The 27,397-nt window shown below is 41.4% G+C and overlaps 1 protein-coding gene across 7 annotated transcripts in view; it reads left to right on the forward strand.

The window, feature by feature from the left end:
• The window catches only part of CUX1 (cut like homeobox 1), a 268,432-nt gene that overhangs the window by 27,544 nt on the left and 213,491 nt on the right, over positions 1-27,397 (forward strand). For all 7 annotated transcript variants that reach the window (XM_084492961.1, XM_084492955.1, XM_084492956.1 and 4 more), the window contains exon 2: positions 20,886-20,996. In XM_084492961.1, coding sequence (XP_084349087.1) covers positions 20,886-20,996 — 111 coding nt within the window. The remainder of the gene's footprint in view (positions 1-20,885; positions 20,997-27,397) is intronic.

Genomic DNA, 27,397 nt, shown 5'->3' on the forward strand with positions numbered 1-27,397 from the left:
CTTTTTTGCTTTACTGTTTATGTGCATACACAGAGTAGTCTGTGAGCACTTCATGTGCCCAGCTGCCATTTTAACAAGCTTTTAGGTGTGTATTAGCAAGTGTGCCATTACCTTGCATCTGTTCCTCTGTAGGAAACGGGCTGTTATCTTCTGTCTGCCTCCTAAAATCCTCGTGGTTCTCTGTTTGAGGCTGTACCCCATTAAATATGGTATTAAATATGGTGCTGATGGTAGGCAGAGTCAGCTTGTGACTGTTCTGTTTTCCTGCTGTTGCTGCAAACAAACATCAAGAACCCTTCCAAAAAGAAAAATCCTCAAGGATCCTTCATTAGGTGTACTCGTGGGAATTGGTAATAGATACTTGAATATCATTCATTTTAGGAGCAAGGTTTTGATGCCTATTAAAATCAATGTGCATGCTAAATATTTACTCTGTTTGTTTTGAAATGTGTATTCCTTTGAAAACAGCTTCTTTAGCATCTGCTTGGGAAATGCAGAGCTCACCGATAGCAGGGGAACAGTTCCAGGGCTCCCAAGGATACATAGGTGTTCTGGCAAACGAGACCTCAAGACCTCAGTTCCCCAGTTCCTGGCAGATGCCGTGCAGGCGTTTGGCTGGCCTTGCACGGAGCAGATGGCACAGCAAGGAGGGTTTGCAAGTTCTGCGGGCCGAGGTTTATAGAAAGCTGAAAAAAAAAAAAAAAGGAAATGCTAATATAGAAACTTGAAAAATCCCCTGATAAAGAGAAGGGAGAAATGCCAAAGGGAAGAAACAATGGCATTACTCTGAAAGTGGTATTCTCATCCCAAGCATAAAACTAAAAAGCTATCCTGATCTCACCCGTGCAAGGTCTATAAAATCCAATTACTCTGATATCTGGAATTTAAATAACTAGAAACTTTTTGTCTAGTCTTGTCTTGCTTTTAGCTTTCTTTTCAGTGGGAAAAATTGTCCAAGTCAGTGATAAGGAACCATTTTATTTGGGGAGGAGTTTTAAACAACACCCAAGGATGATGTCATTCCTGACACTGTGCATATCCTGATTCTAAATCTGTGATGGTGAAAGAAAGAAGTATGTATTGGGAACGCTGTGGCGTTATAAACCTGTGAGGCATTGTTTCAGATGTTTTAAAACAAGTCTTGGCATATAGAGCAACTTACTGGGTTTACAGAAGACCGATCTACTTTTTAACCGAAAAAAATCATTACTCAGACAACATCTGATAAAATGGTAGTGCATGGGTTTTAGGCTACAGTAGGGTGTTTTTTGGTTTTGTTTTTAGCAAATGTGTTAAAAATGGAAAATGTGCTAAGGTTTTTTGCAGGTAAAATATTAAACATGACTTTAAAACATTAAAGGAGAAAAGACTTGGAAGCATCTGAAAAGGAAGTGGATTGTTAAAGTTGCTTGAGAATTTCTTTTGCTGTCTGTTTAGGTAATCATAATTAAAAAATGCCTGAATGATCTTAATAACACATGATTCAACTGACAAGCACTAATTGCTCTCTATCAGGCCAAGAGAAGATGAATGTTGTCAAGAAAACCACAAGTCAGACAAGCTGATTCTCTTCTAGTCTGACACCATGTTCCCATGTACAAACCAGTTTTTACTGGAGTCTTTCCAACATCAAAAGAAAATCCGTGCCTTCCCATTAATTTTCGTTGCTGGCAGGCTTGAGCTGTTTGTGACGAGTTACTTTCGATACTACTGCTGGCCTGCTAATGCACAAGATTGTGCAAAGACAAAAATGTAAACAGGTTTCCCAACTTCTCTTTATCTTCTGTAGCTTAAACTTAATACATTTTTACTTTGGAACATGAAACATTAAGGGGAAAAAAAAAAAACACACTTTTATAATCATCATAGCAATCCCTACCCCCACCCCCGGATCGTGCAGCATGCTGGGCCAGGTATAACATGATTTTTTTCAAAGATTCTCTTTCTTTAAGACAACCTATGCAAATTATGTCATTGCTGTGAAAAATCCCTGTTTTATATAGCAGATGTTATCTGGCAGGATTTCCTGCAAGGTGATGTGTATCTATTGTCTTTTTTTTCTCTCTTTTTTTTTTTTTTTTTAAAGATACCTTTTCTGCCTATGTTGCTTCTGTTCAAGCTGAAAACCTGTCCTTAGCTGCTTGACCTTACTTTATTCCTCAGTTCAAATACAAGTAGTAAAAGATGCTTTGTGTTTTTTTAGACTTTCAATTTAAATTTGGGAATCTACTAAATAGTGTTGGGGGGTATGGGACACCTGGGCAACAATATTCCACTATAAATCTGATTACATCTTTCAATAAACTGTTTGTTTTGTTTTTTTTTAAAGGTGGTGGAGAGACATGTTAAGTTTTAATTTACTCCAGTGTTAATGGGATCGTACTATGTTTTAATGTAGGTTGTGACTCTTGTATAAAAACAAAAGGAAAAAAAAAAGGATCTTTCAGTAAACAAAATATCTCCTTTAACCAGGCATTTTAAATTGGATCTGTTAAACCTCTTGCCAGAGCTCTGTAGAGCCAGTTCATCTTTTAATTAGTTTTTCTGAGGAACAGGAGTATTCAGTGGGTTGTGAATACAGCCGTGCACTCTGCAAGAACTTTAACTCCATCCGATTAATGTTATTATAGAGAAGGCAGAGATCAGCTTTGTAGAACTTTACCATCATTCTCAAACTTTAATTCTTAAACATCATGTCAGTCATCCGCCTCATACTATTTCCCTGCCAATTTTATTTACTGTTTTAACTATTTGATGCCCACCTTCCATGGCTGGAGGTGGGATGTCTTTGAAAGGACTTACTACTTTGTGCAAAATCAAACTTCGAATTCTCTCTCAAATTGGGCAACTAAAACATCTCAAAGTGCTAAACCTGGCGTAGAAATGGAGTAGTAATGAACATGTTTTCCTTATCAGCTTCTTTTGCTGGAAAGGAAAAAAAAAAAAAAAAAAAGAAGAGTAATGTTGGGAAGCAGAGGGAAAGATGGGTAGAGAACATGGGAAGAGAGGATTCCCAACAGCCTTTCCAAGAAGATGCTGGTCCTCCAGTGTGCTGGGTCATCACTGCAGGTATCGTTCCCCAGTTTTTGGCTCACAGACAGTAGAAGTAAGTGAATAAATCGGAGTAGATAGGCAAGACCATGAGCTGACAGTGTGTTGATTTGTCATTTCAAATCTCCTGAAAGCCAAAAAGTACCTATGTTTTAATGTCAAAACTATTACCAAATCTATCTGAAATTATAATAATCTGTGACAGTTTAACAACATGCCAGGATATAAAAAGCCTAGTGATGAGGTCCTGTTCTCAGTTTTTGCATGTGATGGAGAACAACAAATTCTAGCTCTTCTCAACTGGTGCCCTGGGATGCTGTTTTGTTGTGCTGCTGCTCTGCACCTGAAATGCGAGGGGGCTTGTTAAAATCAGAGGGCAGAGCACCGCCTTGTCAGCTGGAGCCGAGCTCCTTTTGGGGCAGCAGCAGGAGAGGTCTCGTTTGTTCCTACTTCAGAGTTTTCTGTAGAAAATAATGAGAACCCTAGAGTCTGTCCTGAAATTGTGAAATCCTTTGCTTCTGTAGAAAAGTGAACAGATATTCAAAAAAAAAAAAAAAAAAAAAAGCTGGGGGATGGGTTTGGTGTTTAGACCGTGGTAACAGAAAAGCACCAGACAGTCATGGGGTATTCTGAAAATAGCCATTATCAAATCTTGTTTTAATAATTTGTCAGTGATGTTGATGTGTAATTCTAGTTTGTATTTGAGTAAAAATGTTCAAAAATCTTATCCAGCACCTTGTGCTGTACAGAGCAGAGCTGTGTTTCTGGTATCTCTAGTATTAGAGCTTGATGTTTTTTTTATTTTATTTTATTTTTTTTGGTGGTGGTATCTTTTGCAGTGAATTACTTAAGGAAATATCTTGGGACTTTATTCACTAGGCTTATTGAGTGAGGCATTTCCATCAAATCCAGATATTTGCATCTAAATGCAGTTACCAGGTTGCTTTTCAGGGGCAGACCCATGCTGCAGGTCGGGTGGGCTGAAACTCACTTATCCCTGCTCCTACCCTCACTTGTTCAGAGGGCAGCAGGGTGGTGTGCGAGGACACGGTGCTGTCTCAGGGATGGATCCTGCCACGCTGCCTCTCTTCCCAGGAACCTTGCAGAGGGACAGAGCAGCCTTGGAGGTTCTCTGCCCTCGTACAGGGTGGCTGAGGCTTTAATGTATACCTTTGAATGTGTAATTTATGATGGGATGAATGCGTTCCTTGGCGCGGTTCCCCATACGCAGCATGCCAGTGAGCGATGAGCAGTGCCATCTAGGGTTGAGCCTGGCCTGGGCTTCTCGCTGCGTCTCGGCAGCCAGCTGCAGCCCTGCGGTGGAAGGTTTCCGGGGGCAGAGCGTATCCTTAATCTTACAGACATAGGGTTTTCTGCAGATGAGAGCCCGGTTTTTAAAGTACTGAACTGAATCTTACGAAGAGCCTCAAATCCTGCTGCTGTATCAAAAATACATACGTGTGCCAGGAAGACTTGTGGGAGGCTTTTGCTGGGCCTGTGATTTTATGGGAAGCACGGGAAGTTCTTGGCTTGTAGGTGATAAAGCGTTGGGATCATTATTGAGAACCGGAGGACGTTGCCTTCTGGCTGATTCATGCGGGAGAACTTCAGCTTGAGGAAACATTGCTGCATGCATTTGAAGGGGAATAATGTAGTTTGATCATATGGTTGAAAAACCTAACCAAGCCAGACGAGTTGCTCAGAAGTAACTGGGTATCCCATTTGGATTTCGATGGCACTGCAAACCTTGTTAGGGGGGTGGGTTGAAGAAATAAAATAAATAAAGCATCTTTTCCGTGGGGCAATATGTTTGAAGCCTTGAGTAGCAGTCCCCCCTGACAGCACATTTATATATATGGCATATATCTCCATTTATTTAGCTTTGTAGCTCAGGCATCCCTTAGGGGCAACGTCTGCAAAAGTCAATTAACTCTATAACTGACCCATACCCAGAAGCAAAAGATTTTGTTTTACAGATTTATCTGAGGCTTGTGTGTAGCTTTGGGGGAACTCATTAAGCTTGACAGCAAATGCTATGGTCTTGTTAGTACCATCCAGAAAGGCCTTGTGGTTTAGGCTTTGGATTACAGTTTTCCACAAAGAACCACATCATTTTAGGGTAAGTAATTGCAGAAGGCGCTAATGTTGAAGTTCTATCCTGTCCTGCAGCCTGTGGCCCACGTTCTGGTGGCGGGACACCTACACAGAGCCGTGACTGAAACTGTGTGGGGCGAAGCCGCCCAGGGCCTGGGCCTGTCACCCCAGCCTCGTCCCGGCGCGCTTGGCCTTGGGGCGAGCTCGGGAGCCAGCTCTCAGCTGCTGCCTGTGGGCAGGCGTGGGTTTGCATTATTCTTCAGTCATATTTAAGTTCAAATGACTATAACTCATAATAGCAAAACCATATTTTAGTAAATGCAACAATTTATTTCCCAAAGTGCTGAGCACTCTATGCCTTCTTCCGTCACCAAATTATAACAGGATGTACAGTGGTCTGTGGATTATTTTTCCCCGAATTAGATGATTTTCCTAGGCCAGTTTACCACCTCTGAGGAAGGTAGCGAGGGCTTCAGTGAGCAGAGGGGCTGATGGAAGGGAGGCAGGCCTGTCAAGTACAACTTCTGCTTGGCATTTCTTTCCAGCTCTGTGGGCTTGAAGGGCAAAGCTGATAGGACCCTCGACCCATTTCCTAAACCTTTCTTCACCTTTCGTTTCTTCTACAAAAGAGTTCATTTTCTGAGGAATTGACTTACCTTTTGTTTGGATGCATTAGGCAGGAGATTGCTCTCTGTAAGCCCAAACTACCATAAAGGTGGTTATTTCGAAGGTGCCCTACACCCCACCCCGAAGCAGCAAGCATGCTTTGACATTTCGGGTCCTTGCTTCTTCCTGTTTGAATTTCTGTATTTGCTGGTTTCATGGTTGCTGTTTCCTTATTATTATTATTTTTTTTAACCCTTGCTTTTTTTTTTTTTTTTTTTTTTTTTTTCCCTGAAAGTACCAGTGGAAACTTCAACAAATTCTTTTTTGGCTCTCCTGATTGAATGACTAAAGGCTGGGGTGGGAAGAATGTCTGGCCTTCAAGTTTGTGATCTGCTGATTCATAGATAAGTATTCTATAAAATGCATAGTTGTGCTGCTCTGACTTTAGGGCTGAATATTCTTTGATGATCTGTTTGGGAAAACAGCTGCAACTTGACTCAAACTTTCCAGTTCAGTATGTCCTGGTTCCAGTATTATGAAGTTCATCAGCCTGACTTAAAGGGAAATCCTGGTTCTTGCTCCCCTGCATTGTACTCATCTGTGTGCAGAACACTGTCATGAGCGAGGTGAGGCCACGCTGATGTCCTCCTAGCAAAGCTGCATTGCTGATAGCTGTGGGGAAAGAGGGAAAACAGCAGACTGAAATGAGGAGTGCTGGCACACAGTGTTATGTAGTCCCTACTTGGTTTTCTGTGGAAAAAATACTCATGTAGCAAAATAAATTATGTACAGGCTGAGAAGCACTTGTTTTCTTTCTTGATCTTGTTAAAGCATTTCTTAACACAACGGCTTTTTTTCTCAAGTATTAGCATTAATTACTGAAAATGTTAATAGGTTTTGTGGATTGAACAAGTGGGAAGACTAGCAACAACCTGGTATTTCAAAAGAAAATAATATTCTGTCCTCTAGATTCAAAGATAATTCAGGAAAGTAATAAAAGCTTGTGAAATCATATGGAAGAAAGCTTTATGTCACTTCACTCCTTCATCAGATAGAAAGCAAATACTTCATTTCATTGGCCAAAAATCTGTGTCTTGGAAATGACCCTGTAATTTTTTTCTTTTGCAAGTCACTAAGTTTCATACATCTCAATGTGCTTTTTCCTCCCCCTCTCAAATTGTAAGCTTAAACCCTCCAAAGTCTTAGGGCATTCTGGCAGTCAAGCCTGCTGCATATGCTTCCTGGAGTCAGCGTGCACAAATGATCACTCTTTAAATCACATAGTGCAAGATTTCATTAAAAATTTGGAGAACCATCTTATGACTAGGTTGATGATCTCATTTTATCCATACATGGTACTTATTAAGTAAATACCTTTGAAGCATAGGAAGCCGTCTGGGAACCGACTTGTGTTTCTTCCTCTGTTGTGTTATCTTAATTTGATTGGTGGTACAGAAGTCCTGAAAACATTTTGTAAGGGAAATATATGTTGGAAATAATGCAGTACTATTCTTAGCTCTTCTTGCAAACTTCCTACTTTTTTTTTTTTTTTTTTTTTTTCTCTTGGGACTTTGCTGTACTTCACGTACTTTAACTTTGCATTTACTCTGATTTCCCTCAAGGGAAGGATTCAGCAAAGCACTGAGCACCTTTCAGAATTGACTTTAAGGCAACAGGAACTTCTCCAAGAACTAATTCTGGCCTTTTCTGTGAAAATCCTTGTCAGCGCATTTTTGCTGTAAAGAAACAGTGAATAAGCCGTAGTATTTTTGGTAGCAGTGGTACACCACACGTCTGCAATGCCTGTCCACCGAGGATGCATGTGCTCTGGAGACTTAGGAATTGCACATCTTGAGCTTGTTTCTGCTTTAGTTATGAGGAAGTATTTATGCCGACAGGCCAGGACAGAAGCTTTCATGAGTGATCTTCTATTGTCTCACCGTGGATAATAATCGGCCTCTCACCTTCTGTGGTTATTAACTGTTTAGTTGGAAGCCTGAGCCTTTTAAAAATTTGGCCAAGGGTGTCACGTCATAATAAGCTGTCTCATTTGGAGGCATCCGATACTGGACGCTGGAACTGCTGGTGTCCTTTATAGCTCCGTAGAAGATGGAGATTATAGTCCTGCCCCTGGCTCCCAGCAACTGCGTTGTCGGTTATGTGTGGTGAAATGGGAGGTACAGTGTGCACACTTGGCTCTTGTTAGAAATAAAAATCCTAGCAGTGTAGAAACACTGGATGGGAGGGACCTCCGGACTGCCTCCAGTCTGACGTCCTGCCTGACGTGGGCCCGTCACCCAAGTCACAGCTCTGCTGTGGGTTTGTCTCAGCAGAGCATTGGCAATCTCCAGGGATGCAGACTGCCCTGCACTGAGAAAAAAAGTGAAAATGGACACTCTGAACCTCCCAAGGAACAATTTTGGCTGTTTGTCAGTTCAAATTCTCGCAGTAAAGACCGTTTTACTTTTTTGCTTTAGAGCACTCTTGCTTGCAGCATGAAGTGAGCTCCTGTGTTGTTGGGGCTAGGAGCAGGGCTTCTACGTTAGAAAAGCCAACAAATTCTTTTGAAAGAGGATGTAGCTATTCATCTAAAGCCTTAATTTTCATATGTTAGTGTTGTTATCTGCTACCATGAACTTCTGTATTTGATAGAGAACAGTAGTCAGAAAAATCTTGATGAAGAAGAGGAACCACCCAGCATATAGCTGGCGTTTCTGTGCATTGTTCTGGACTTTCCAAATTGGATTGAACGTTGTGATTGAAAAGATTGTCAGCACTATGTAAATGAGAAAGAGAAGTGAAAGTGCATCTCATGCAGATAATTTCTATGTAGATAATTTGCCATAAAAATTTATATTGCAGTCCTTAAAACCTTCAGAGATTTATTCTGTCTAGGGAAAGGTGATTTATATGGTATTAAAACACTTTTTATGTTCCAGTCCTTTAGATTTAATGTTTATTGCCTATAAAAATGAAATCTTCCTGTGGATATTTAAAAGTTTTGGTACTGTGTGAAATATATATTCAGCTTGGAATCTGAAATGCTTTAGAGACGCAGTAAATAAGTGACGGAGGGTTACCTCAGGTTCACCAGCCTCGACAGGCCAGACTCAGTCCAGGGCTGAAGCCATTACGTAGGTACCATTCTGCTCACCTGAGGCATATGGTAGAGGAGGTTATACAGCAATACAGGTAACATGTAATTGTGTCCTTCTTGTTTTGGCTAAATATTTATACATATTTATATTTTATACAAAGGTTTTTGAAACTGAACTTGGCCTGTTGTGTATAGTTGGTATTAAAATACACAGGTAGGCTTACTCCTTACCCACAGAGATTAAAGCACAAGGTTAAGGTATTCTAAAAGAGTATCAAAGAAGAAAAGGCATTCTGCATTGCTTCTCCCTGTGGTGATCGAGTGAACAGGACAAAGCAGTGCTGGGCTGCTGCAGTCTGCGTGGGTATCTGGTTCAGCTGTTGGTTTTGCTACCCCTAATATTGTTTGGGCAGAAACACAGAAGAAAATACATTTCTTTTAAAGAGTAATTAGTAACCTCACGGTGTAGGTCCCTCTCTCTTTCTCTCCCAGCCAATTTCTAGTCAGTCTGTCTAGAAATGCCTGAAATAGAGCACATGAGAGCGAAGGAAATAAACCAAGTGATTCTTTACATAAAAATAAAAAAATGTGTGCAGATGATTGTTTTGCCTTGCAACTTAATGGTGGTGCCCTGAAAAAGTAAATGACACAGCATGTTTTGCTTTTTCCCAAACATTTTTCATAGTTCTAGAGTTCATCCCACAGCAGACACGTAAGTTAAGCTCTAAAGCATGCATCCCCTGAAGATGGAGATCGAGGAAAGCTTAGCAAGTCCTTGTGAGATTTTCTTCTGGAACTGCAAAATCTTGTTACTGCAGATGAAGCACAAAAACTGAAGGCTGATTCATAGTCACGTAGCCAGCACTACCAGAGACGTTGTGGGAAATAATTCTGGGGGCTTACAGATAATGCTTAATTTGCAGTGGTACATCAAATAGCATCCAGCAATTCCTTTCCAAATCATTTTCTTCTAATAGGAATTTAATGTTACTGCGAGTTCCTGGACTGATTGTACTGGAGCCTGAACTCCTGCCTGTGGCAACAGCGAGTCGGCAGCAGTGCAGGCTTTCTCACACTGCTCTGCAGCTCTGCCTCTGTCCTGGTGTGGGAAAGGATGCAGTTCGGATGTTGCAACAGCAGACAGCCAAGTGAATGGCACTGGTTCAAGGAGGAATTTTGGTGAGGCTTCCCAGCCTTGTAAGTCTGTGCCCTGGCATATGAAAGCCAAGGAAGCAGCTGAGTGTCGTAGCCGTAAGAGGCAAGTCTGCATTGGTAAATGCAGCCTTTGGTGCAGCGTGTTTGGCAAAGGTGGTGTGTGTGCTGTTTGAACAGGGAAGCCATCCAGCCATCGAGACAGGGTGGGTAAGGTGGCTTGCAAAATGCGAGGGAAAAAAAAAAGTAAAAATTCCAAAGCAATATCAGGGTAAAACTAATAATAATAACAGTAATACTAATAAAAGAAACAACAACAAAACCCTCCATTTTTTTCTGGTCTGTATAAGGGATTTTGGAAAGCCAGGATCATATTCTACATGGCTTTTTCCTGGATAAAGTGAATGAAGTGGAGAGGCAGGAAAGAAGAATAAATGTGCAGTGGGTTTAAGAAGAGTTCTGCTTACAGAATTGTAGAAATGTAATTTAGCTAAAATTAACCAAAAAAACATAGCTGAAAAAAATCAGGCTTCTGCTGAAGGGATTTTGTTCTTGGTTCCTTCACTGTTCAGGTTAACAGCTGCTGTGAGGTGACTGCCATTCTCCAACCTTTTTCCTCCCCCAGTGCTGTTTGTGTGGCTCTAGAGAGTTTTCTGCAAGGTGTTTTCAGTGACCTGCTTTGAACGTCTGTCTTCATACTACAAAAATTAAGCTCCTATTTTTTTGTATGTTGAACTCTGAAAAGCATTGAGAGGTTTTAGGTAGTCTGTGATGTTGCTGTTGAAGCTGATATCTGTAATGTCTTCGTGTGGAAAAACTATGGTTTTATTTAGTTTATCTTTTCTACTGCTTAGCCAGATACGCTGTCATAAAAACAGCTCTTGTGGTCTGATCATTCCATGATTTTGTGGGGCTTAGTATTTGACCACTTGCTTCTACTGTAAAAAGCTTACTAGTTAAATATTCAGTTCATATCAGAAATGTGCTTTAAATATGCAGATGATCTTTGACCAGAACTTTTTCTCCTAATCATGTAAAATCTCCCTTTCTTTATCCCATGGTTTAAGGGAGAAAGAAAACCATTCTCAAAGTGAAATTTGTGTCGTTTGACACACCACGTAGCACACTTGTCATCTCAGTAGTGGCGTTTTGGATCAAGCTTCCCTGTTGTCAGGCCCTGGGCTTTATGGTATTTCATCAGCTTTTTCAACAGAAGTGTTTTCTGGCATTTGGAGGAGAGCGTCCAACAATCTCATCTGCATATATGAAAGTTAAAATTTGGTTCTTCTTCAAGAGCGAGACACTGGAGGCAGTGAATGTCTGTGAGCAGATGAGAGGAAAACCAGCTAGTTCTGCTTTGTCTGAAAAGGGATGGAGAAGGGTGATAAAAACCTTTACCTTGCTGCTGTACATCATGTACTTGAATGTTTTTTTGGTTCAAAAATACAATACTGATTAAATCCATGATACAACACACAACAAACAGCAAATTATTCATGAGGACCTGACTTCTTTTCTAAAGGACTTGGGGTAACTTTGGATGTGCTTTGAGGCACTGCAAAAAAAAAAAAAAAAAAAGGGAATGCAGTCCCACTGTGTCTGAAAGTGTGGCTGTTTAATTTCATTTTCTTCCAGGATATATATCTATAAGAACTGAAATCACTGTATGACAGAATGCCTTGACAAGATACAAACCGAAATGGTTTCTTGGTAGAGAGATCACGTCTGTGACTTTGCCGGGAAGCAAAAATTAGTGTATTGTAGATAACTGTATTTGTAGAGTTTCTTTCTGTGTGTGGGAAGGGAATGAAGTAATCTGTTCCATCAGCTTGTAAAACTGAACTAATTAACAGACAATCAGCATTGATTGAGACAGCTGCATTCTTTACTGAGGGGTTGTAAACACACAGTCTTCACAGAATTGTTTTTACTGCTCTAAAGTGCAAGAAATTGAAATTGTATTTGATAGCCAAAATTAAGGACTTTTTAGTGACAGTGTATCATAGCAAGGTTGACAGTGCCACTGCAGCTAAATCTGTTGTTTTCATAGCAAACCTCATTTTAGTGAGATTTGTCACAGTGAATAGTGGTGGAATTATAGAAAGTATTACTGAAGATTTTTCTTTAAAGTCGGAAAGGTATTTTAGCTGTATCGCATACCTTAGTTGCGTTCATGGAGCAAGTAGGTGCAGGCTGTCCTCGGTTCAGCGGTCATCCTGGTTGGCCCAGCCTCCACTGAATGCCAGAGGATGCTGGATTTCCAGTATTTAAGTGTGAGTGTTAACACATGATTTCTAGAAGACCATTATAACAGTTCCTTACATACAGTTCAGGGAGTGCTACCAGAAATGCTGATCTGATCAAGGGGGGGTGGCACTACATGTTAAAAGTACTGCATGAAGAAGAGTACTTCTGCTACTAAATGAGCGTGCAACATTATTAACATCAAGCATGTTATTCTTTATGTGCTGCTACGTGCGCTGTCACCTCCAATCCAGCCTCCTTGTGACTGTACATCAGCTAATTTTACCTCGTGAGTCAATTCTTTTATTTTCCTTTTCATGTCACAGAAAATGAGCTCAACTAAGTACCCCAATATGTTGTTGGAGAACACCTAGCCAGGAAAGGCATTCTGCATTCCTTAGCATCTCCATCCGGATTTGAGTTCGGTGAGATCCTTATGCTGCACTGTCATGGTCCAGAAAAAAATATTCAAAGCTGTAAAGAAAAAAAAATTCTGAAAGGCTTCACAGTCCGACATTGTTTAATTGCCCAAAATATGTAATGCTTGCTATCAGTGTTAAATGCCAGACGTTCATTTTAAAATTGTGTTGTTGTCATAGCAAGCTGAGTCTTATTTGGGTTTTAGATATGAAAGAATACTGAGAGGTCTAAATGGGACTTCAGTAATGAAAATCTAAATAAAGAAAATGTTACTTTCTTGTTTCCTATTTATATCTATAATTTTTTAGAAAACATCCACCAATTGCATTCACAGACAACTTCACAAAAATGCTGTATTTTTCCCATCATGGGAAAATGCATAAACCTTGTAGCGTGCCCAGAAAGTCAACAAACTCAGACCAAGGGAGGAAGCGCGTTAGTCAGGAGTCAAGGACCGTTCTCCGAAAACCCTCTGCCAAATACTCTTCCTGCTTAAATTGTTTATCAAACAACAATTTCATTTGCCAGTAATTTTCTTCTGATGTTGTTTTGGTTGCTACCGATTTCTTAACACAAGTTCCCCATCCAGCTTCCTCTCTAAAACGCTGCAGTCACTGTCCTGTGCCCGATGTCTGTCAGTGTTGTGAACCCAGGTATAGAGCTCTTCTGTGGAGGAAAAGAGTCTGTGAAGGACCACAGCAGCATTTAAACGTGTCCTTTGATCAGCAAATGGGTCAGGTGAACTAAAGCCTGTTAGAAGGGGGTCACTGGACAGTATTTTCAAGATGTATTTTGCAGGTTTTCTCCTATTTTGTAGCACATGCCTGCTGCTGAGGTCTTCAATAGAAGAAATTCCAAGTCTAGTCTTATCTTTCCAAACCATATTCGTTTGGAAATTCTCCTACCATACAGATATACTACTGGGATAGTTTATTCTCGTGCTGTACCACTTCTGCAGTGCCCCAGCATCAGACGGGAGCGAAGGCTGAGGTGGTGGGTTAGCTCAAGGCCTGCTCCTCAAGGAATTACTCTGTTGAATGTGGTTTAAAAAGTATTTGTAGCTTGCTTCTTCACTGTGTATTTATTCTTTTGTTGGTAAATATTTCATGTCCAGTATTTATTGTCCATATTTTACGTTAGGAAACAGCTTAAGTAGCTTTCAGATTGGTGATTGCATTTGGAGACTGAAAGATTATTGAGTGGTTGCTGTGATGGACTTCAGGGCAGACAGTTGGTCTGTCTTCAATGGTTAACCATGTTAAAAATCTCCCAAGAATAAAATGTCATCAAAGGAAAAACAATTGTGACTTCTCGTTCTAAATGACAGTGTAGTGAGGATTTGAGTGAAGTTAAAAATCCAAGCAATGAGTTAGTTTTCGTTTAGAATAAAAACAAAACAACAAAAAAAAAAGCTTGAGTTTATTTCTTTTAAATAAGTGGCCAGAACTCACGTTGAAGCAAGGCTGTGTGTATATGTATTATTGATTTATTAGTGGCGGCCTTTATAGCAAGTTATAAATCCTGATCTGTGTTACAGTATGTGTCTAGCTTAAAGCATGGTCATGCTTCATTTGCCAGCAAAGCTGGGGCTGAAAAGAGGAGTAACTAAATACTTTAAATGATGTAGCAGAGCTTAGGTAAAGGGCTGAACTTTTTGTTATTTGAACCACTCTTTTAAGGCTACGTTTTGCTTTGATCTGAGGTCAAGAGAATTAGTGTAACGCACAAATCTGATCTTGCTTGGAAGTAGGACATGAGCTGAAGTTGGTGGAGGTGTTTTATTACAAGATGGCAGCATAATCCCTCTTCACCTGAACACAGTGGCTGCTGCAGGAGTTGGCTGAAACAAGAAGAGTGCATTAAGTAGTTTGTAATTAGTCATCAGTTAATTGTTTTTTCTTGTTGTTTAAAAACTTGCCCTTTAAAAAGTCCCAAAGAATTACAGGGACCGCCCTGGGGGCCACCTCGTACCCCAGCCCGTTGTGTTCCTGCATCCTGTAGGGCAGCGGGGTGGCTGTGCACAATGAGCTCCTGGTGGTGCAGCTACCACATCTCTGCTGGCCCTTGGGGTCTATATGGGGCGAGCTTGTGCTGCATCTCAGCCTGTGCTCATCCAGCAAGGTAGGAGGTCGGGCAGATGTGTATCGCTGCGTCTTGCCTGGGGAAAGTCTTTGCAAGCGACACTGAGTTTTCTTTGGTTCCTCGTAATTTATTTTATTTGGCAGAAGGTGATGTCATTTGATTCCCCGCCACCGCGTAGTTGCTGTGAAATAGCAAGTATTAAACCGAGGCATTTCGTGCTTCTCGCGGAGTAATTAACCAACGTGGATGTGGTAGGCTAACGAATTCCCTCTCGCAGCCCAGGCTGGTGGTGATGCTCCCCAGGTCAGCCGGAGCTGTGCTTGCTGCTTCGTGCGTGCTGCCTGCCTGGAGGAGCCTGTCCTGGGAGCCCTGACCGCAGCCCCACTCAAATTCATGTTACTTTTTCTTTTTGGCCTCTTCCGCTGTAGCTTTTGATGCAACAGGCTTGTACTTCTGCTTTTGAGTGCAGGAGTGTGAAAATTAATGTGTAGGAGGTTGGTGAAGCCCTGAACAGCACTCCAGCAGCATGGGAGCTGGAGCCTGGTAAAGGCAAAAGGGAACCCTCTCCCCAGCAAAAGCTCACAGTTTCTTTTTAGGAAATTTATGTGCTTTGAAACTGTAATGAACAGAAATGCAGGACCTAGCAGAGTGTTAAGTAACTGCTGGAGTAGGTTTGCTTTAAGTGTTTTTTTATTTGGCTAGGATTTGTAACCAAAGGACAAGGTGAGGGAATGGAAGGTGGTGGTTTCACAGCCTTACAGGGATGTCTGTGTGAGGGCCTTCCCAGAGCCCCTGCGTGCGGAGCTGGGGATCGGCCTCTTCTCACAGGTAACCAGCGATAGGACCAGAGGGAATGGCCTCAAGTTGTGGCAGTGGAGGTTCAGGTTGGAAATGAGGAGACATTTCTGTCAGAAAGAGCAGTCAGGTGTTGGGATGGGTTGCCCAGGGAGGTGGTGGAGTCACCGTCCCTGGGGGTGTTCAAGGGAAGGTTGGTCGTGGTGCTTGGGGACATGGTTCAGTGGGTGATAGCGATGGTAGGGGGTGGTTGGACCAGGTGATCTCGGAGGTTTGCTCACATGGTGAGAGCAGTGCTTCCGTCCCAGCAGCCGTGGTGCAGCCTGGCCTGGTGGCACCTCACCCAGCAGTTGCCTGTGCGGAGGGACTGGGCCCTGCGTGCACGGCGTGCTGAGGAGGGCAAAAACAGTGCCACAGGATGAAAACTGCCTTTTGGAATGAAGAACCGGTGTTCCGTTATCCCTGAGTGGGAGGAAAAGCTAGTTAAATAGAACCTACAGACCTTTGGCATTAAGGTCACTGGAGCTCTGGACACTCTTTTGTTCTTTGCATTAAAGAAAACAAAAAACAAAAAACACAACGCACAACAAACTTCTGAATTCAAGGTGTAGATGAAAAGACAGGCCTAATCCCGTGTTGGCCGTGGCAGTGGCAGTCTGTTCCAGTAGTAGTGGTTTTGTTGCTGGCGTAGATATTTATGCAGCTGGGTTGTGCTGATAGTAGCTCCTTTTGAAAGGCCAGGACTAGCTTTCCCCTCCTGCAAGATTTTTTGATAGGCTTTCCCTGCATTTGCGGTAGTGGCTGGTGTTAGGGCGAACAAAGCCGGTACAAACTTTTTTTATGCCTCCTTTCTTTCTTTATTGTAAGAGCTTTTTAGTTAAGCTATCTTATTGATGGATACATTAGCACCTCCGCTTTTGTTCTCTATTTGCTTAATGCGGTGGCCACCGCACACGTTGACTCACTGTCCAAAAGTACTGCACAGGGTACGAAACTGGTTCCAGTTAAAGCTTGTTTAAAAGCTTACTTGGAGTCAAATTACTCGAGTATGCGGAAATAAAATGTGTTTATTGAAACTTCCTAATTCTGTGTGTGAAAGGTAGTTGCATCAGTTTGCCAAGTGACAAAATTATTCTTAAGAAACATGTTTATTTTAATGCTTACAGTTCTTGGTTGTTTTTTGTGTGTTTTTTTTTTTTTTTTAATTATTTATTTCTAAGGTAGGAGACAAGCTGTTCTTGAGATGTTGCGCTCTCTTTGGACTCCGATCTTTCCTTTTTCATGTGTGAAAAAGGGGCTTCACAGCACAGCGGGCATGAACTCATCTTCCAGAGAAGAAACTTCATCCGTTACTGTGTTCTTATAACATGTTCTGCCTTTCTGAGCACTGCTAGACTGGAATTGTTTTTTACAAGCAAGGACGGTGAAAATAAGCATTTACAAAAAGTACGACTTCCCAAACGTCAGCTCTGTGGTTACTTCCCACGTAACAATCTGCAGCTCTGTCTATGAGCATGCGTGTTTGTTTTTCCAGAGAAACACATCGAGCTCGCAAAACAGCTTATCATTTCTGAAATACTTCTGTAATCAGTACGTAGGCTTCTGAACAGGTGAAGACTTCGTGGTTTTTCAGATTGAGAGATTACGTAATATATCAGTTAGGGAAACGTAAAATGTCCCTGAGACAAATAGGCTGTGGGTACGCAGGGCTGTGCCAGACACTCCTGCCTTGGTGTCTTCGATGCTCTGAGAATTTTTCTTTTAATAGGAAATTAAAAATTGCAAAAAGCCACACTGAGACCTCTGATAGAATTGACAAATGCAATCCAGAGAAAGGATGCAAACAGAAACGAGACTACTGAAAACTCCTTTCCGTAGCGGGTTATCATCTAGACCTTACAACTGATTGAAACGATGATAAAGGGAAGTACCTGAACTACACAGAAACAGGATTTCAGTGGAAATGGTTACCAGTACGTTTACTGGTAGAAAATTCCTAATCTGCGTGCAGTTGTGATTTGTGTCTATCTTTATTATAAGTAAAATAAGGTTTGTGGTGCAAACATGCTGCTAAGATCTGCAGCCGTGCCTGAGGCTTTTGAAGGCGCACCTGTGCTTGGGAGGCATCGCTGCCCGGACTGAGAGGCATCTGCCAGCAAAAATCAGTCTGCCTTGGAGTTTTGTTCTCTTTCTTGCACCAGAACAACAGCTTTGCGAGAAACGCAGCAGGAATTAGACGCTTCAAAATGGGGGAAGAACAAAATTTTGGGGTATGATTATATCACAGTGCTTGTGGATGATTACCATAGGTTTTTATAACTCATTCTATGATAGATCCGACGAGTGCAGTCCTGAGAAAGGATCTCCGTTGTGCGTGTCCCCTCCTTTCTGCCGGGGTGTCCATGCAGCACAGGATGCTCCTCGTGCCTCTGCCTTTGCTCTTCACCTGAAGTCTCTTGTTGGTCCTGCTTGACCGACTGTCATCTGTGGACTGTTGTTGCAGTGGGTAGCAGACTGACCTCCTCATCTTAGATTCTTTTTTTATATAGCATGAAAGAAACCTTTTAATTTTTGTTTTCTGAGGGTTGCTTTTGATGACTCCTGCGCTTAAGCACCTAAGACTTCCCTGTCTCCTCTCTTCGCACTGCCTCCCTCCCACCCCCAGTAAATTTCTTGAAATGGGTCAAAGTGGAAATCCTGGGAGGGGGTTCCTCACTCATCTGTGGCTCAAGCAATGAGAACTGGCTGCCCTAAATTGATGGTACTTTGGGGCAAGAGGAAAGAAGCCAGAAAGATAAGTCTTTTTATTTTGTTGGAATAAATGATGCTTGTAGTGCATGTGGTTGAGATCAAGTAAGGAAGAAAAAAATAGCAATTTTTCAAATAGTTTTGATTTGGGGCTTGTTAACTGTGACAATGACTATGAAGACTTAATATCTCTGCAAGATCTTTGAGCTTTTGGGCTTCAGCCCCTGGTGTCAAACAGCTCAGTGTGGCTGCATGCTGGCATTTTTGCTTGATGATATCTGTACCAGAGATGTCCCAGAAGGAAATGTCTTGTAAAGAGAAATTACAGTCCCTGGCCCAGAAGGGTTTCTGAAAGAAAAGGGAAGGTCCCTGCAGTAAAGGCACCGTGGCACTGGTGTTGATCAAGCAGTGAGGGCGTTGAGGGTATTCTTCATTCACCACCTGACTCTTCATAATAGCACAAAGTAGGCTTTATTTATTTTTTGAACCAGTTCTTTTTCTTTCTTGTCTCTTAGCTTGGAAGTACGGGTCTTAAAAACCTGCTTTTCCATTTGTGAAGTGCCTTGCTAGCCCTCTGTATTGTAAAACAAGCATTTGATTCGTTGGTCTACTGCAATTCCCTCATGCTTCATGATTAGTGTTTTCTTTGCTTTGCTTTAAATGTGTGCTTCCTTTTTAAATATAGTTTTCCAAGTTGCCGGCCGTACCAGATTGTTTATATTTTTTAAAAGCCTTCTGCTTAGCCGTTATATTGCTCTTTATAGTACTGCTTAACCACATTGGTTTCTGTTGCTCTTTTTTCTTGCATAAACTTAGCTGGGATGAATTTCAAATGTGGTTTATCCAACTGTTAAGTATTTCCCACTTTTCTGCAATAGATTTCACATATGTTACAGAATTCCAAACCAAGATCTGGTGGACATATTGCCCTATTTTTTTTCTCTCAAAGTCAGAAATGCAGTGTTTTTAAAGCCTTACGGTGACAATATTTAGGTCACTGGCTCCAGCGTGCTGCCTAGCTTCAAATCCATTTGTCATATTTAGCTTATTTCCAAGGATTAAGATAACTGTGGTCCATATACATAGTAGAAATAAAAGACTTAAAGGGGAAAAAAGTATTGATTCTCTGGAGCTGAAAACTGCAGAAGGGATTTTTTTTGTTCTTCCAGAGGTCAAACTCCGTGGAGCCATGTAAAACACATGGCCATCCAGTTGGTGAAAGTTACAGGATTCACCCTCAATAAAAATAACAATTTGGGACCAGGCTTTTTCACGGAGTATCTAGAAAAACTGCAGGAGCTGAATTGCCTTTTTTTTCTGTAAACTTGTAGCACAAGGGATTTTAGCGGGTGTCCTGTGGATCCTGCTTTCTGTGCTTGCTTCCAACACCTCTGCAGAGCAGAAAGAAGCAAATCTTTGGTTTCCCATTTTGTTTCCTTCTACTGGCTGCCCAGTTCCACAGGCAGGACCCAGTGCACGGTCAGCTTTTCAAACTAACATCTCAAATAAGCAGCATCTGTCCTCTTTTTATCACATTTTTTCATGTGTGTGGAGATGACCGGGCTGGTGGCTGTCAGGCAGCAGGAGGGGAAGGCAAGCAGAGGTTTTTGGGCTGCTGTGTGCTGCTGGCTGGGCTGGCAGCAAGAGGTTGCAGGGTCTGGTGGTGGAGGTGGCCACCAAGAGGACCTTCTTGGTGTCTTGCTCTGGCAGGTTTCTCTCACTTCTCACCTACTTCTTTCTCACAGCCAAGTTGTTTCTTCATTTCAAATAAATATGGGGGGGAAACAATGCCCAAATTCCTCTTACAGCTCCTTGCTTACAACTCCGAGTGATTTGGGAACGGTGTCCATAGCTGAGTCGAGTTGTTATTTTTTTCTTGCTACATGGAAATACCTCAGAAAGGGAACAGGCTGACAGGGAAGGCTGTGTTGTTGCTTTCAGTGCTGATAAATGACCCATTCAATCCATTGTGGTGGCATCTCGAAGCGTGGGCTGGAGCAAAGGAACTCTGGTGGGGATAACGCTCTGGGCTGGGCCTACTCAGCCTGGTAGAAAGCCTCGTTTCTGCTCAGCTGAGTAGAAAGCTGTTGGAAGATACTCTGGCATTCACCAGATGAGTGACTGAAGCATAACCAGTGTAAGCAGAAGCACAGGATTAACCAGTAGCCGAGTTAGTCATAACTTTCTTCACAGAAAAGCTCACAAAGACAAAATGCAGTATCTGCAGGCATGTGAAAATAAACCCGGCTTGAACGTGTTCAAGATTTGTCATCCTCACTCGCTTTGGGGAGGCATTAGGAGGTGTGTATTGCACTCCTCTGCTGTTAGCGTGAGTAATGTCGTGATAAAGGCATGAATGCTTTTCAGGAAAAATGGTATTTTGGTTGCAAGGTGGAATGAAAAAGGTTGCAGACCTTCGTTCGATGCTAACACAGGAGTCTCTTTTCTGGAAGCTTGGTGCTTTGTTCTGTACTGCTGTACAGCCCAGCAGCCTCGATATTCCAGATGATGTGATGGACATACAAGCTTTTATTTTTATTTTGGTGATAATGAGAACTCTAACTGTAGTCCCTTTTTTTGTTGTTTTTCTTGACAGAGAGAACTCGATGCCACAGCAACAATATTGGCTAACCGACAAGATGAAAGTGAGCAGTCTAGGAAAAAACTTATCGAGCAAAGTCGCGAGTTCAAGAAAAACACTCCAGAGGTAAGGAGAAAAGCTATTCCAGTCTTTGGAGCTTCTTGCAGTAGTAGACATATATATGAGTTCTTTTCTTAATGTGTTGTTTCCATAATTTTCTTAACTAAGACTTCTTCAGTTTGATGGCTTTCTCTTCAGGCAGCTTCTGTATTCTTTAAGCACTGAAATATGAGATGACTTTTTAGAGGAAGTATGAACACTAGACTTCAAACAGGCTTGCTCTAAATTTTGTAATAATCTAAAACCTGGAGAACCGCAAAAAAAAAATTCTGCTTCAGTTAAACCTAACTCTCTTAGCACTTGGATGTAGCAAGTGACATTTTGCTGCCTAAATAAATCTATATCAAGGGCATAACTTCAAAGATGCTCATTTTTCCACCAAAAATCAAATGAAGTTCAGCTGTTAATTTCACTGGAAATGCAACAAGGTCAGTGCTGAGCTCTTTACGAAGCTCCACTCACAGGATGTGCATCGCATGTACCAGGTGGTGTGTAAAAGGTGTCAGGACCAATGTTAGGCAGACCTTGGAAAGGTGAACATTGCATGGAGGAAGCTGATAGTTTTCAAACTCTTCCCTGATTATGATAGCTTGTGCAATGTTTGCCTGCCCATACGTATGCATAATTGTACAGAAAATGCATATAAACTCATTATCTGTAATGAATGCGTAGCAATGTGTAGGGCTTTTTTGTTCTGTGTGTTTCCTTTCTCCCAATGGCTGCCAGCAATTTGTTCATCCAGGAGCGTTCTAGGGTTTCAAAGCCCCTTCCAGATAACTGATACACAAGTATGGGTTCCTTCCAAGAACTGTCTGGGAGAGAAGCAGCAGGCGGCTCTTTTAACCTTTACTGCTGCTTCTCAAGTAGCAGATACTGCTTTGCTTCCTCTTGGTACAGAGGGAGAGATGCTGGGGGAGCCTGACCCAGAATGGGGAGAGGGAAAAGGGGGGATTGCTTAACTGATGCCCTGAGGAGGCTTCATGGGGCAGAAAGCAGTTCTGCTTCTTTGAAAAAAGAGAAGATTTGGGGACTGCAGCTTTAAAAGAAGAAGAGCAACTTTAAGTAGGTGCAAAAGAATATGGAGAGTAAATGAAATCTCTGAAAGGGTAAGGAGTTGGTTGATTCCCCTTACAGATGGAAAATGATTCCCCCGTTCTCTCTGGGGATGGAGAGAAGTGAAAGAATAAAGAAATTGTACAAAATTGAGAAAATAAGTAGATTTCTGGGGCCACATTTTCAAATTATTTGCTAGAAGCTTAAGTTCATTCTTCAAAACTTATTTGAGTTTCCTGCTTCCTTCCGCTTCTTCCTGTAAGGAAAACGACCGATTCTTCTGGCTGGGGCTGCAGCTGCCAGCTCCTAACTGATAGCATGCTTACAGATTTGTCTCAGGATGGTTTCTTTAGGCCAATTTTATTTTTATGGAGCAGAAGGTTACTGACGGGGGAAAAAAAAAAAATTCCAACACTGCACTTCTAAGAGCATTGACAGAGGGCCTTGTAGCTTAGTGGGAGTTGATGTGCAGAGGAAAATTATGCATTCTGTATCGTCACTTCAAGAGATATCGTGGGGAAAACAATATGCAATTAGTTCTTTTCAGTTAGCAAGATGGAGTGAACATCCTCCACTGCTAAATCATTTGATGGTAAAATTTTAAAAATACTTTTATAAAATATAGTTACCTAGCCCTTCATGTAATATTTTTGAAGGGAATTGAGTTGTTTTATTCATTCACAGACTAAGTTCGAAACAATGGCTCTGAACAACCCTAACGTTTGGGGAAATCTGAATCTGTGCTAGATTCTACATCTTGATCCTGCATCATGGGATTCCCAGGAAACCACATTCCTTTATAAGCTTGCATGGATTTTTGATATTTTCTTCTTTCCTCTCTGCTGTGATGTTTTTTTCTGCAGCCCTGTTTCTGAGCAGCAAACACAATCCAACTCCTTTTCTACTTTCTCTGACAGAATTCAAGAATGAAAATGGGATCAAAAGAGAGTATCTGAACTGTAGTAACAGCCAGCTCTAACAGACTGGATATGCTGGCATTGCTCCTAGCTCAGCAGAGCTGGGTCTGACAGGGGCTCCCTGTCCCATCCAAGGTGATTGGTGTGGTAGGTACAGATGTGTGGGAGCAAAAGCTGCAGTACCACAGGGATAAGTGAGATGGTGTCCAACCGGCCTTGCTGAAAGCGTTCACTTCTACACAGACTCTTAACCTTGCACACTGCTGCATTAATCTTTAGCTGTTTTCTGTCCTCCCAAAAAAGAAAGTCTATGGATTAAATCAAAGCTTAGACCATTTTGGAGGACAAGAGAACGTTAGGACGCAAGGTTATAACTCTTTGAGCTGATTTTTTCCAAAATTGCAACTTTGTCTGAAAACCTGATGTGGTGAAAACTTCCCTAAGGTTGGTAGGAAACACACAGTCAGCCGCTGGCATTTTTGAACTGATCCATTTATGTTAGTAAAACATCAAGCATGCTCTTTTTTTCTTTCCTTTTTTTTTTTAATGATGAAAGAATTCTGTGATAGAAAACCAGCCTGTTTACAGAAGTGTTCTTTAGATAAGTAAGTAACCTAGTATATAGCTTTATTTAAATTTCCAAGATGAAGAAGTATATTTCTTGGTATAAAAAATGTGGCTGGAAATGTTAAATGTAATAACCTGTTTCAGAGCCCTACTTTCCATTTTCTTTTTCATTCTGGATGCATCACTGTTGGTGCAGTAGTGGTTTAGTCCGTTCCAGCATCACTTTCCCTTAGCCATAGCCAGTCTCACCATAAATCAGGAAACAAGTGTCAATTGCCTCAAGTTTCCTATCCATTGCTGTCTGAGATGTCCTCTAGACTTTCCATAATGTCTGCTGTAAGCAATCTCCCGAGTAGCAGAAAAGTGAAGTTGAGGATATTTATGCTGCTGTTTCAGAAGACTTCCAGAAAGATGTGACAGATCTGTTTGGATCATTTCTGTCATCTTTGCAAATGATCAAATTGCTGCAAAAGAAATATAATAATATTTTATGTTTATAGGAATGACTGTAGGGCTTGGTATTTAAATATATTAAAACGCTATTTGTGACTAGGCATACTGGGACATAAATCTAGGAAGAAGTATTTCGTGGTTGGGGACCTCATGAGCAGAAAGTTAGGTGGTGGCTGTTATATGCAGAAACTTTAAGGAAGAGTTTGTAATTCCTGTTATTCCAAAAATACTTCGTACCCGTCACGTCTTTTAAGCAGTTGTATCAAATCTGCTTACCACAGATGTTTTGGGGTATTTTCAGGCTCATTTTGTTCCATCTTGAGCAGCTACCGTGGAAGGCTGAGACTGGCCAAGAGATTACTTGAAACATCCATTTTACATGACTGTTATTTGGAAGGCAGCTCCAAATATGTCATGTGAATTGCCACCCCGCATCAGATTATTTTCTTACAGTGATAATTCCTGAACTGTTGGGAGTAACTGCATTACGTTTTGTGTATTTTAACCTCTGTGAAATTCTTGGTCTAATTCATCATGCCCTAGAATGCCGATTCTGGTGTGAACACAGAAGCATTTGAGTGACAGTCTTTGGCTTTGTTTTAATCTCTCTCTTTCTCTGAAATAATTCTGGTTGTGCAGGTTAGTAGTTTTTGGCACAAAGTGAAGATACTTCCTAACGTTGATAATTTTGCTTTGGTTTCTACCCAGATTCCTAGTTGAGTAACTGCTTTTTGCTTACCTTTTGCTGTTTTAATCATTCAAAAGCTTATGTAATACTTCGGGCAGGGCATACTTTTAACCTTGTCAACAACAACAGTGAAAAATGCCAAAAGAAGTAAATAAGTAATTTGTTAAACACTTGCAGGGAGGGAAGACAATAATATTTAAACCTGATTAATCTATAACTCTCCATGCCTTTCCTCATGTCCCTCTGTTTCCAAATGGGAACAGGAAAAGAAAATACGTTTTACATCAGGTCCAAAAGAGTAGTAAGTATTTTCAAGTCTTACTAGTGTATTAACTGTTGCATTAACTGTCTAAAGTCATTATGTAGCTGCACATTTGATTTTGACTTCCAAGGCAAGATGTATTCCAGTGTGGAGAGCGGCGTATGGCACTGCCCATTCTTCATTCTTGGAACAGAAAGTTATTTCCACGTGCTTAGGTGTGTCCTACAGCTCACAGCTTCTCAGTAACCAGGTCTGGGTGCTGGTATGGCCATGTAATACATGGAAACATTTTAAAGTGGAGCAGGTGATTCCTGTCCAAATTTAGACCTGGGGAGTGGAAGTCTCAGGAGCCCTTGAAGGCTGGGTAAGGATGAGCACAGCTCTGCACACAGCCTTACAGGATGAGGTTATGGGGTTAGCTGGCACCACGACTACCTGAGTGCACGCCATTCAAAGAACTTGAAATCGGAAAATTAGTTTTCCCTTTGTTCAAAGTGTCTTGTGAACACCTGAACAAACACTTCTAAGCCTGTTTTTAATATCGATTCCAACTGAAAACAGCATTTATGGTTTTGCCATGTAAACTAGGTAACTGCTGAATTATGTTGATTATTACCAGGCTCACCTGCAACACAGGTGGTTAAGTCGAGTCCAGGAAAAAAAAGCAACCAGAGAGGTCTGGGCCGGCTGCTCTTGGGAAATGCAAGATGAGGCCAGCTTTCTAATGGGAGAGCGTGAGCTCTGCAGAGCCGGGCAACTTGCCATGCCCGCAGCCCGTGTCCCCCTCGGCTGGAGGAGCTCACCCTGCAGGCTTTTGCTTTGGTCACTCTGGTTTTTCCTGATGAGAACTTGCACTGTTGGTTCCTCACTGTTGTTGCCCTTCAGTGTTTCTAGGTTGTGAATGTACTCTATCGGCAAGGTTTAGAAAGCCAAGATTACCTTTAAATGCTAAAATTGACACCTGTATTTTGCAAAGCAGATTAAAGATTGGATGAGCGGAGTTATTGAGGGACACGGAGGATCCTATAAGCATAGGTAGCACAGTGTGCTCTCAAAGCAACTAGCTTTAAAATGCCCTGCAAGATGGAAAATTGGAAGGTGCCAGGAAAAGAAAGAAATGAGCATATGAAAACCATGTCTTAGCACTGCGTGAAGCAACGCAGCTAACCCCCAGGTTACAAGGACAAGCCCTGTGGTGTGACAGTGATGGTGCTGCTCAGGACCATCCATGCTGATTGCTGTATTTAATCCTGTAAGTGTGGACACGTGTTAGTAAGTGTAAAATGTATTTACAGCACACACATCATTTTACATGGTCAGTTCTGTGCTGTCTCAGTCAGTCTGTAAGGAGTGACTTGACCAGTCCATGTAAAACCTGGACTTTCCTTGCTGCCCTTGTTCCCTGAGCTACTGCCACCATCCCTCTCCTACTCTGTGACCTCCCCATGCTGCCTCTGCCACGAAAGGGAGCGAAAGAGGAGCCTGTGTAGTTTAGTCTCCTTGAAATATATTCTTTGAATTTTTTTTTTTACCAAAATAATAGTATAGCAGTTGTAGTAGTTTTATTCATGAGGTTAGAAATGAGGGTGATGCATGTTTTTAAGATCTCTCTTTATTATACAAAAATAACGTTGTAATTGCAACTCTAACGAAAGGAAATGATCTCAGTTATTAAGCGACGGCCCAATTTTTTAGAATTTAAAAATCTAAAATTCTTAGTCTCCAGCGTTTCTGGATTGTTCTATTGAGTTAGCTAGTTTCTGAAAAAAAAAAAAAAAGATAATCAAATTAAACTTAGGAAGAAAAAAAGGAATATTAATTCTGCCGGTTGAATAAGTTATTGAAACGAGAGGAGTCTTGTTCTAATTGTTGGTAGTGAAGTGTGGTTGATTCCTAACAACTTTGCACAGTCAGCTTTGGTCTAGAGTGTAACGAAGTGAAAATAATGACGTGCCTAGAAAATACACAGCTGAAAATACACAGCCTGTCTCAAAATACTTGATGCTCTCAGTTTCTGTGTATATAGGGGTGAATATTGATTTGCTGCCATCTAGAGCTGGGTTGTTCTACTCTTTTTTATTCTTTTCTTTTTTTAACTTTGATTTTCTTTTCCAGTGTGCCTGAGAGTGCGTAGTGTGGGGATGTTCCCTCCTCCCCTTCCCTAGGGACATATGGGAATCCTGCTAATTTTGGGTCCTGAGTAGGAAAGAACATACATAAGGTTTATGTAAAGTTTAGCTACCATAATGCAACTAAATGTACTTAACACAATTTGAAAATAGTAGATGTCTCAGTACATGGCAGGGAATAAAAAATACCACCTTTAAACGTCTTTCTGTACTTAAAAGTTACTGTAGGAGAAAATGAGTAGAAATGCTTCTTAAGTTCTCCCTTTCTTCTCTCTTCTCATGATTTTGAAAAGGAGAGTTTAAGTGATTTTTGCGTAAAAGAAAGGAATTTGCAGATA

Source organism: Aythya ferina (genome assembly GCF_964211825.1).
Source record: "Aythya ferina genome assembly, chromosome: 19".
NCBI lineage: Eukaryota > Metazoa > Chordata > Aves > Anseriformes > Anatidae > Aythya > Aythya ferina.